Source organism: Cydia pomonella, chromosome 15 (assembly GCF_033807575.1).
Source record: "Cydia pomonella isolate Wapato2018A chromosome 15, ilCydPomo1, whole genome shotgun sequence".
In the NCBI taxonomy this organism is placed as follows: Eukaryota; Metazoa; Arthropoda; class Insecta; order Lepidoptera; family Tortricidae; genus Cydia; species Cydia pomonella.
Genome location: NC_084717.1, coordinates 1,311,005 through 1,323,552, shown reverse-complemented (window position 1 = coordinate 1,323,552; position 12,548 = coordinate 1,311,005). Strand labels below are relative to the sequence as shown.

The window sequence follows — 12,548 nt, the reverse complement described above, 5'->3', positions numbered from 1 at the left end:
AGCAGCGTCAGAACACTAAACAACGGGCTGCCGCAGGGCTCTGTCCTAGCCCCTCTCCTGTTTAATATCTACGTGCATGACCTTCCCAATACTGTGTCACGTAAATTCGGATATGCCGACGACCTGGCTCTGATCACTCAACACCACAAAATGGATTCCACCGAACCAATTCTACAAAGAGACCTGGAAGCCCTTGATGACTTTTTCACCCGGTGGCGCCTCTGCCCTAACCCAAGCAAGACGGAAGTCTGCTGCTTCCATCTTAACAATAAGCTTGCAGAAAGAACCCTGACCGTCAAGTTTAAAGGCACAATACTTAAACATAATCCGCACCCCAAGTACCTTGGAGTTACTCTAGACAGAAGTCTTACTTACAAGTGTCACCTACAAAAAGTATCAGCTAAACTGCAGACCAGGAATAGTCTAGTGCAAAAATTAACAGGGACAACTTGGGGAGCCTCTGCCTCGTGTCTCCGAACCACGGCGCTGGCACTGGTTTACTCGACGGCCGAGTACTGCGCTCCAGTCTGGATGAATAGTGTTCATACCTCAGCCATCGACACGCAGCTTAACCAGACTCTCCGTCTAATAACGGGATGCCTTAAGCCAACACCCATCCACTGGCTCCCCGCTCTTAGCAACATAGCCCCTGCGCGCCTGCGAAGAGAAAAATGCCTGCAACGCGAACTAGTGAAAGCGCACTTTAGTCCTGAACTACCAATTCACCAGGACCTCGAGGGCTTCGGAAGAAAACGTCTTAAATCCCGAAACCCGCCTGCATTACGGATGGAAAACTCCCTGACCACCCGTACCCTGGAGGAGGCATGGACCGCAGAATGGGAAGCCCTCAGGGACCAAGCAAACCCCTTCTCTGCTCTACCCCTGCGAGTATCCCCAGTGGGATTCAAGGAACCGCGCCGGGTGTGGTCTGCTCTTAACCGCTTAAGAACAGGAGTTGGCAACTGCGGCCACCACTGGTACAAATGGGGTTGGAGCTCCTCTCTTACCTGTAACTGCGGGCACCCAGACCAGACCATCAACCACATCACTCTGGAGTGCCCCCTTACTAGATACACAGGCCATGTAGATGATTTTAAGATCCTATCAGAAGAAGCGGTCGCGTACCTGGGAAGGGCGAAATTCTAATTATATTATAAGTTTATCTATGTACTTAATCCAGTGACATACATACGCCATACGATAAATAAAATAAACTATGGTTAATATACATCAAATTAAGTAAAAATATTTTCCATAAAGTCAATATCCGACGACCGGTTTGGCCTAGTGGGTAGTGACCCTGCCTACGAAGCTGATGGTCCCGGGTTCAAATCTTGGTAAGGGCATTTATTCGTGTGATGAGCATGGATATTTGTTCCTGAGTCATGGGTGTTTTCTATGTATTTAAGTATTTATAAATATTTATATATTATATATATCGCTGTCTAAGTACCCTCAACACAAGCCTTATTGAGCTTACTGTGGGACTTAGTCAATTTGTGTAATAATGTCCTATAATATTTATTTATTTAATATCCACAGAAGAAAAATGAGTATTCGTTTGTATGGAGAATCGGCCGTCCTCTTTCCTTTACCAACATGATGAGTAGGATACAGATTTGATGATTAAAGGCAAATTTTTAAAATAATATATAAAAAGCCTTTTATTTCATGCAAAGAATAAAAGTTACATTTTTAAGGTGAGAAAAAACTAAAATTAATTTGAAAAAAGTAAAATGAATTATTATGTGTTTTCTTTTTTGATTGTTGCACGAACCCCTCCTCTTAGGTGAAGGTGAAGGCCTCCTCTAAAGATTTCCATTTTTCTCTGTCCTGAGCTGTTTGTGGCCAGCAGGGCCCCGCTACTTTTATTATGTCGTTTGCCCATCTGGCATGAGGTCTTTGCTCTCCGACGCTTGCCCATGCTTGCTATTTTAAAATAACATAAAACTAACTATATCAATGATTGAAGAACTATTTACAATAAAGATATTTCATGATTAAATCAAATCTTATCTGCCTCCAAATTCAAGTCCTAGCGATCATTTCGCACACAAAAGCAGCAGGTTGGAGACAATTCCTCGTGCCGGTAAACAGATCTCTGTAGTCGTATCTTTTCGATACCGTCCCGCAATCGTTGGTTGATTCGTTCTCGTAGTTTCCATTGTTTCGCCAGCGTTTATAGAATGTGTTGTCGAATTGTTGACCTGAAATAACAAATAAATAAATTTTATAGGACAATCACTCGAAGTGGCTAAGTTTCATAGTTACTAAAGCTCAACAAGGCTTCATGTGCAATGAGGATCTTTCCATCAGAAATTCTAACAGAAATTCTGATTAAAAAAAAACTGTGATGTTCTGTGTTGTTGTGTGTGTGTGTTTGTGTGAATTGAATTCTATAATGGAAAGCCAGATATCATTGTTAAAGGTGAAGCAACTTTTTATTGTGCTATGAGTATTATTAAATTATTATTTTTTAGTAATTTTTTTAACATGATAAAAGTAATCGATTGGCAACCATATTAATTTATTTTATCCGGCTCACAGCGGAGGCCAAACGCCAGTACATGGAAAAAACATGTCAAAACATATATACAAAATCATATTAATTACAAATAAACAAGTAAATAGAAAAAAAACAATTCATAATAATTCAAGATAAAAATTACATTTTATAACATTAATATTATGATCTACAGATACGCTAAATTTTTCAAAAACTCTGCTGCTGTACCCGCAGCACCTTAAGAGCCCATCAACGTGCTCACTAGCGCCACTGGAAAATAATAGTGATTGTTTAAATTTAACGATAGATATTTAAAAAAGAAGGCCGCTGCGTACTGTATCTTGTATTTAAGTACCTTTTGAATACATCAAACTAGTTACTATGTTGCTGGGATTTGTCGATCTATGAACTCAAAACAAAAACGGCCGTTTTAACTTTGGGCGCCTAGATTGACGAATCCAGCAACGTAAAAACTATTCGGATGTATTCAAAAGGTACTTAAATACAAAATACAGCACGTAGTGGCCCCCTTTTTTAAATATCTATCGTTAAATTTGAATAATCACAATTATTTAGCAATGGCGCTAGTGAGCACGTTGATGGGCTCACAAAAAGCGCTATACTATACATTAAGTCCTATATAAAATGTTTATCGCGACTTATACTATGGTCCATCTAGTTAATATATGGTTTATGTTAAGACAGAAATAGTAGAATTCAAATCTACATTTACCAATAAAAGCAAAAGTATCAAAACTAACCTTTCACCGTATAAAAGTCTCCATTGGGAAACAGTCTTCTAAATCCAACAAAATACTCTTCCTCATATTCTGGCAACTTCTGGAAGATGACATCCGCCTCGTCAGCACTGGTGACCACCGCCAGGATCCCACCTTCCATAAAGCAGGTCTGCATGGCCTCGGTCCATGGTTTTTTTCTTTGGTTGAGCTTGTAACATTTTTTGGTCTTTTTGTCGTAAGTGTAACCTGGAAAATTTATCAAAAGCATTGAACTGTTATTGCTACGTATAAAATCGGCACAGAAAACCATTATTTTGTGCCACTATTCGTTGTTTTGACAACAAACCATAGAAGTGGGACCCGGGTACGTCGTTAAACTAGGTCCAAAAGAGATGTATGGGCATTGTGAATGTCATCTCGCTTTGTGTGGTAGAGCATAGCCAGTGGATGTCATTCCAGATCTAGAGCAGAGCCTAACTGGGGAAGTTCCTCCACCTTACAGAAAACCGCAGCCAAATAACACTAGAACCTACTCATCTCACCGGTCAGTAAGGCTGCAAGAGCTCAACTAGGGGGGGGGGGGGGGGATGTTAGGGTTGGCAACGCGCATGGAACTCTGGAGTTTCAGGCGTACATAGGCTACGGAGACTGCTTACCATCAGGCGGGCCGTATGCTTGTTTGCCACCGACGTAGTATAAAAAAAAAGTGGAGCGTGAATCTCGCGACCTAAACGCGTAAGCGACATGAATTTTATGGCACTAACGACGTTTTGGTCGCGCGGTACAGGTTGCGATTGCGACAGATATGGCCGGATGTTATGGACTTAAAATGTTATATTAAAGGAAAACTTGAAAAAGTCACCAGCTCCTGCAAGACCCTAATTTGCAAGCTTTTGGAACATCGGTCGATCGATCTTAACTAACCGAACTACGGAAGCTTACCAGAAGCGTACGATTTTTTTCATTCCCTCCTTTTTTGTTTACACGCCTTAGGGAAGGATGGAGGATATAGAAAGATCTGTAAGTAACGAAGATAGAACAGTACTCACCACGATCGATGGTAGGACAGGATGGAATAACCTCTTCGACCTTTTTGCAGACAAAAGGCTTTATACTATCCGTGTCACATGCCTCTAGCTTGTAGGCGCCAGAATCTATTTCCATCACCACGCAAGCGCTCTGGCCTTCCAAATCTTGGTCTTTGTCTGGTAGAGGAGATGGTGTAGACATGCCTGAAACATTAGAACACGATGAAGGTAGCACCATAGACGCTAACGGCGCTTAAGTCCTTTGTGCCAATTTCCGTCATTTTGAAAAATTTCCATAAAACGAAGCGAAAAACAAGATGTAACTATCGAATTATCGGACGAAATTTTTACGACAATCGGTGAAGAAATGCCTACTGTAAAGGAGAACATTTGGACATAGTTACGAAAACATTTTTGTCCAAGCTGTTATCTATAATAAATTAAATAAGTATCCTGTAGGCAATATTGTCGGAAAATTTAATGATCAGATACTGTATGGACGAATAATCAAAGAACTAGATGATCAACTGTCACCCGATGCACGTATCTGACGCACACAGAAAACGAGTATTCTAAAATATATTATATGGATACCATGGTTACACTCACTTGAATTATTCGTCCTTCCGGTCGTTCTTCTGGCTTATTTTAAACTATGTCTAACGAAAGTTTAACTTCGAAACGATAAGGTATCCCTTTTTCTTGCTAGGTGTCGCTGTTGACATCAAATTGTTAACGATGGAATCATAAATGATAAAAATAGAAAACCTAAGGACTGTATCTACTTTAGTTGCGTGTCGTATAAAAGTGCCGCTGTGCCCTATTTGCTGAATAAATGTTTGATATTTGATATTCGAGAGAAAAAAAGTATGTAATCCTACTTTTACCTACCATCGACAGTCATGAACTCTCCGAGCCCAAACTCATCATGTATCCCAACAAAAATCTCCGTGACATTAGGCTTGAGTTTCATCGGCGCGATCAGGGTTCTCACAACGCTCCACTCATCTGCTGTCTTCGGATAGAACAGGGCTGCCCCCTCATCGTCGCAGGCCAAGAAGGCGGAGCCCCAGGTCTGCCCCGACAGGTCCCAGTGGAGCTTGTAGAAGGCGTCGAACTGGTCGATGTAAGTATAGTCTTTTCTGTAGAAGTGTTCACAGCGAGAGGCTACTGCGATGTATAGTCCTGTTTTGAGAATACAATGATTAGAGTCAGTAAAAATTGTGCAGTTACATGTTTAAATTGTTGGGCTGTTCGTGGTTAACATGGGGTATTTAATGTCGTAAGTGACCTCACACTTATGATACGGCATTATTCCAATAACGTTGAATAAAGAGTAAAGTAAGTATAATAGGGAACCCACGGGTGTGTTGGAGGTTCTGCCATTTCCTGACCTGGGTACATAGCCAACATAACTATCATTTACTCTACGTAGCGAACGAAATGCAACTGTCACTGCTGCACTAATATAGAAGAGTGATAGAGATACACAAAGCATTTCGTTATCGTAGCGCAAGCGATTGTTGTCTTGAGTAGGTACTCTGAAATGAAAACGAAAACAATTCACCCTTCTACGCAGGTGCTGCCCCCTATACTTCCCGCTAGCTCTATTTCCCATAGTAGGATCTGTCATCTAGCGGCTTAAGCCTTCAACTGGAAACTTGATGCTGCCGTCTACAGCACGCACGCACGCTCCCTATAGGTAGATAATCGTTTATCTCTCTCCGTCATGTTAACATTTCTGTTTATTACAAAGATACAAAATTTAACAAAGGTTTCATAGAGCATGTTAACATTATGAATAAGAGGAATAATCATTAGTTAAATAAAAAAAGAACTTTTGAAAATTCGTTATAACCAAAAATATAATCGTCAGAAATTAATGGGACGAAATTGTTTATTACTACATACTTCAGATTAAATTAGTCTTAATCCGCCAAGTTTCCATGGACGCCTAAAGTTAACTCCTCAAACTCCCGGAGGCTCTTACTGAAATCGAATTAAGTAAATAAATTAATAATTTACTCACCGATCACAAACACGAGTAATTTAAGGGACATGTTGTTTCCAGTGTTCCTTCCACGGGACTATATTTAGTATGCCTTATCATTCATATATAAGGACTTACACTGCTTATTATAGGTATAAATATAAAGAAGGGAAATCGAAAAATAAAGGTGAGGTTCCGTACTACGTAAACGCATAGCCCGGTTTTTCGGGCGCAAAAGGTACCAGTGTTAGTGATTAATTAAGTATCGACTCAAGTGTTATCGACAGCAAGAAATTTATAAATCATAATAACAAAATGTGAGTCATCCTTGAAGTAAACAACATTAATTATGAGTCTACTAACAGGAACTATCCTTTATTATCTACGTGCATACTTCTTTTTTTTAGTCTTATTGTAACTCTAAATATCTCACATCTAAGATTGCCTCAAGTCATTCTGACAATAATTAAAGATACAACGAATAATGTTGTAACCGTAGCTGTGTTAATTTTAGCTTTATATCCTTTATATTGTTACCTAGCGCTATATATTGTAGATTTATCAGTAGGTAATCTAGTAATCTGTGGACGATGTTGTTGGTCTCACACTTCATTATTCTTTGTATTTTATTTTTGTGTCTTAACCTGTGTGTTACTGTTTTTTGTCCCGAATATAAAGAAAAAAAAATAATAACAAAGGATGACTCTCTCTACAAGAAGGCGGGGCATCCAACACTTCGGTTTTGTATAGAAACTATCACGTGATCACCTGTCATAGAAAAAGAAGCGACGGAAGCCTCGTCCCGGGCCTGGACCGTTATAGCATAAGTATCCTTAACTTAGTTCATTCTATTGTAAAAGCGATTATAATTCAATTCAATTCAAAGGATTTATTTCTGACCATGTCCATAGGGAATGTACACTTCCCTTAATCCTACGTTAGTTAAACCTATAAGTACTAAAAAATTTTTTCCTTAAAACTATTACATATTTAATTACTCGAAAAAACATTAAAATGGACTCTAAACTAAATAGAAGTAAAACTAAATATAAAGACACAAATACAAAAACTAATCAAACAACCCGTCCCGAACCCTCCCAGTCGCAAAGATGCCCATCAAGCTCGCCGGGTTGCCACGCTGAATCGCGATAGACAGCCTCTGCAAATTATAATAAATTATAAACTAAGCCTCTGGATCCCATATGCACATCCTCGCAGTGTTTCTAGAAGGCGCAAGCAGGCGACTGTAACACTAGGCGCAAGAGGCTGTTGGAACGGTCACGCACGCATCAGGGAGGCAGTTCTTTTGCGTATAATTGCACCGAAGCAGCCTGTGCGCGCCTCCGCAAACAAACCTGATGCGCTGCAAAAAATATTACAATACTAAAAAGAATATAACGGTACTGTCTTATGACATCATTTTATCGACATCCTCTAATAGTAAGTTGCACTTTTCCTCGCACTTATTTTTTTCAAATAAAGTTTCATTTTTTAACGTTTAACTAAATTGTACTACCTGTCAAACGGGATTTGGTATGTACATAATACAAATCCCAAGATGTCCACCACACAGCAAATAATTAAAGACAGGACTCCAAGACAAACGGATTAATAATCTCGAGTCTGGGAACACCAGAATAATGTTCGTTAGTCAATCTACAGTGTAAAGCGCAACGCGTACAGCGATTATGTTCTTATAGATTCTGAAAGTATTAATACTCGTACTACCTATTAGTAAATAAAATAGTCCCTAATCATGTAGCAGTCAAATACCTAAATGCTCACGCACTGTGGAAGTTTAAGAGAAAATTTCCTCCCGCGGACGCTCCGGCTGAGGAACTCTCGCTACCGAGTATACAGGGTTCTTCAAAAACAGAGTGTACAGGTTTTTAAAGGGTCGCCGACATCCCTTAAGTTCCAATCATCCATTGGCTACGGTGACTGCTTACCATCAGGCGGGTCGTATGCTTATTAGCCACCGATGTGGTATTATAAAAACCGGACAAGTGCGAGTCTGACTCGCCCACCGATGGTTCCGGCTCATGAGATACAGCCTGGTGACAGACGGACAGACGGACAGACGGACAGACGGACAGACGGACAGACGGACAGACGGACAGACGGACAGACGGACAGACAGACAGACAGACAAACAGACGGTCAGTGGAGTCTTAGTAATAGGGTTCCGTTTTACTCATACTCTCTAAAATTAGTATCACAGTCATTTCTTGCACGGAACTATTTAAATCTTCCATCGGTTCATGTATTTATGATCAGTGATCACTAGCGATCACCTTTTAACACTCGATCACTGGATAGTTTTATTTATAGTTCCATAAATTATCCTCGCATTGATGTCCGATAAACGGAGCGGGGTCGGCGCCGTAAATAATGGAATAATCGGCTTCTGATAGCCACAACATCTCCACTAGCGGGTCTTAGGGTTCCAAAGGCATGTAAAACTATAATTGTAGTTATTAGTAAAGGTTATTTAACGAAGTGTTTATTCATAGAAAAAAAGAAACAAGTTGAAGTGATATAAGTGACCTAAGATAACCTAAGATGCGCAAAATAAACTAAGTCTGTTTTTCGTGGAATCAGTGACAGTATTGTTTTGTATGTATATAATAGTGCAAGTATAGATTAATGCTACATAAATTACACTACATACATTAATTTACATTGTATAAATCTGTTTTTAAATTTGTTTTCTTTGTGGTGCAATAATAGTACATTACGATACAAGTGCGAAAAATAAGAAATTCGCAACGAGTGGCGACAAATTAAAACACGACCGAGGGGAGTATTTTAAATCGACACAAGTTGCGAATTACCTATTCGCACATGTATCGTACAACGTTTTACAGCACATATGGCCCTTTAAATGTTCGACACAGTAACGTAATATGCTAATTTTCGCACTAGTGCGGTAAAGTAGCACCATATGTACTGTGAAGATTATTTACTTACTTACTTACTTAATAATTATTAGTATTAAAATGTGTAAATATAGGTGTTAAGTGTTAGTTAGGTTTCTATTTAGTGCTTTTCATTCAAATAGGGCCTGACAATCGGTCTGGCCTAGTGGGTAACCTTGCCTATGAAGCCGATGGGCCTCGGTTCGAGTCCCGGTAAATATATTTGTTCCAGAGTTCCTGTTGTTTTCTATGTAAGTATGTATTTATCTATATAAGTATATATATGCCGTCGATAAGTGTCTACCACCGCCAATAGTTCCCATTTGACAGTTAAGTAAATTTATATATCTAATTATATTAATTTGTGCATAAAGTTATAGGTGATATGTCTCAAACGACATTACAACTTATTATTTGGTCAGGTAAAAATAGTTAACCGACATTAAAATGACCATTAAAATGACCATTAAAATTTGACAGATCCGTATAATACCGAACCGTTTAAAAAAGGGTTACGTTCTTTTTTTTTATACTACGTCAGTGGCAAACAAGCATACGGCCCGCCTGATGGTAAGCAGTCTCCGTAGCCTATGTAGTTCTATACGGATTCGGTTAAAAAAGGACTATTTTTATACTAACAAAATAATATGTAAATGGAGTAAAAGTTACATTTACTCCTTCAACGACTTTGTCAAACATGTATTTATCTTTTATATACCGGTCTGATAAAATTACATAAAAAGCTTGGTTCACACTGTACCTTTGAAAAATCGGAAGCTCAATAAAAACGTATGTACACCTGAAAAGGTAAAGTCTCAGTGTAACGGAATGTGTAATTGTATATTCGACCTGCAATGTAACCTGATTCTTATATAAGTTATATACAATAAATAACTTTGAACTTTGAAAAAAAAAAAACAATATAAAAGGTAATCACGGTTTATTTCCCGGTTGATTTAAGTGTAATGTACGAATTGTATGTTTACTTTTATATAAATACCTAAAGATACAGAGTATAGCTTGAGATCCAGCAATCCACAGCAATGCTTCATCGGCAGTGATCGGAACTATGGGAGTAAAACTTTAACAAAACTTGTTAAGCGGACATAAAATAGTGCATACAGCCCTAAAAATATTCATGTCCATAGGGATAGGAATAGTATAGTACTTACAGCCATAAAAATATTTACATTCATAGATATTCGAATATGTTTAAGGCTATAAGCACTCTTTTTACGTCCGCTTGATAAGTTTTGTTAAAGTTTTACTCCCATAGTTCGGATCACTGTTCATCGGCCATATTGATTGTTATTTGAGGCAAACGTTCGCCTTTGCTCAACGCAATGAGAATATGTTTCTCTCGATTAGGAAGGCTCGAAAAATCAAATAAATTCGCATCCGCTACAGGCCGTAGCCGTTAAATGAATAAGGTAATTTAGAAGGGACTGCACAGCGAAACTTTTTTCATGGAAATGAAAAATATTGTTTTTGTGAGTTGTTACGTTGTTCAGTTAAATTCGGTTATGAAATATTAACACGAGTAATTAAGTTTAAGATATATAGAGAAACGCTTACAGGGCAGTAGGAAAGTACCATTTATAGAAACCGGTGATGCTGTCATATCATAATGCAGTAAATAAATTTCTCAAGCGTGCCTACTTTCAAAATTTCATACTGTTATAGGTGTGAATGGGTTCAAATTTTACATACAGCAAGTACATATTAAACATAAGAAAAAAAGTTAAATGGTCTTTAAAATGATACGATTAAAAAAATACGTTTACCAAAAAAACAACGGGTTGCACTCCGGGAGTGCCGGCAGTAGTGAAAACTTGAATATTAACGTTGTGCATTTTTGATATTTTGGAATTGTTAGAGAAAAGGCGATCTACTGGCTTCAATGACATTGTAACAGATTTCGATTAGGTCACGTGTCCGTCTTACGAATTTTCAATCTGACGAATCTGTCGGTCACGTGTCCTGTCGCTAGTTTAACAATTTTTCCCCATCACAAAAAGTGCACATCGCCGCTAAAGAAGTTTTCACTTCAAAAATAATGATGGACCTTCTTTGGCGCAGGTACCATAGTATTTATGTAAGTACTAATAAATAAATATTATAGGACATTATTACACAAATTGACTAAGCCCCACGATAAGCTCATGAAGGCTTCAGACTACGATATATATAATAAACAAATATTTAAATATATAATAGATATATAGAGGTATTACAGGAACTGTATAACTGTTAAACTAAATTAATAACTAGTTTAAATCTAAAATAGGCCCTTGAGGCATACACAATATATTGAAAATAACCATAACTTAAGAACAGATATCTGTGCTTATCGTACAAATAGATGCTCTTACCGGAATTTTAACCCAGGACTAACGGCTTCATAGGTAGGGTTACGGGGGTCTCTATTGTTTACCATAAACTTTCAAGTCATCATAATGTATTGTTTGTCTGCATTTTGTCACTAATAATTCGGGTTTTCTCAGAAACCCCTAACTATTCAGGATTGGCATGAAACAAACCTAACCTAACCTAATATACGGTTTCAGAATTATGACTCATGATAATCTGACTATCACATTTTGACTTTCAATAATTATGTCAATCGAAGGGATCCGGTTACTTTACTATCAACTAGGATAGACCTGTCGTCCAAATGTAGTAAATACATAAGTTCTTACTACTAGTGACGTTCTTATAGTGTCTTTGTTTCTCCCATTGCAATGATGTTCCAAATTAGAATTTAGATGTAAATAATGATACACAAGTTTGCTCCGGAGCTCATTTTTCGAACGATATTAGGCTAATATTAAGTATGTTGTTATGGAAACCCATAAATTAGACAGTTTGTGAACTAATAATATTAAGTCGTACCATTCAAGAAATGGGCCCTGCTCTATTTACTTCACAAGTCATCAAAAAGCAGATCGAATGTGCCTGTCCACAACATGTCAAACTGTGAACCTCCAGTTCGCAGGGGATTGAAAAAGAATATGGCATTTATTTATTGGATCCAGCACGTGTGTCGCCGTGAAATAACTGCGACAGTTGGCGCGCTTCGAAAAGGATTCAACCTGCAGCTGTAGACTGCTGGAAGAATAAAGTATTCATAAATATTAACCTTAACGGTTCACATTAAAAAAAACAACGATTCATGCCTCGTCGGCTGTAGTTTTAAAAATTCTGCATAAAAAAACAAATATATGATGTTATAGGTCATTCTTGCGTATAAAATTTAAAGTGAAGTTCAATAGAAATTGCAAATTTATTATTACACTTTTACACTAAAACACTTTAAAACATTATTACACTAATTTATTAAGCCCCTCGGTAAGCTCAAGAAGGCTT

At 38.1% G+C, this 12,548-nt stretch overlaps 1 protein-coding gene across 1 annotated transcript; it reads right to left on the bottom strand.

Moving 5' to 3' along the window:
- Positions 1-1,646: 1,646 nt before the first annotated feature.
- On the bottom strand, positions 1,647-7,856 carry LOC133525861 (C-type mannose receptor 2-like). The gene is made up of 5 exons (XM_061862266.1): positions 6,304-7,856; positions 5,166-5,459; positions 4,296-4,478; positions 3,268-3,492; positions 1,647-2,207 (listed from the first exon to the last, which is right to left on the bottom strand). The coding sequence occupies exons 1-5, from the start codon at positions 6,332-6,334 to the stop codon at positions 2,029-2,031; spliced, it is 912 nt and encodes a 303-aa protein (XP_061718250.1). The 5' UTR covers positions 6,335-7,856; the 3' UTR covers positions 1,647-2,028.
- Positions 7,857-12,548: the final 4,692 nt, after the last annotated feature.

Bases quoted from the DNA above. Each gene is read 5' to 3' on its own strand.
- LOC133525861 (XM_061862266.1), bottom strand. From the start codon at position 6,334: ATGTCCCTTAAATTACTCGTGTTTGTGATCG. The intron at 5,460-6,303 runs GTGAGTAAATTA...TTCTCAAAACAG, and splicing joins ATTACTCGTGTTTGTGATCG to GACTATACATCGCAGTAGCC. The intron at 4,479-5,165 runs GTAGGTAAAAGT...CTAATGTTTCAG, and splicing joins AGAGTTCATGACTGTCGATG to GCATGTCTACACCATCTCCT.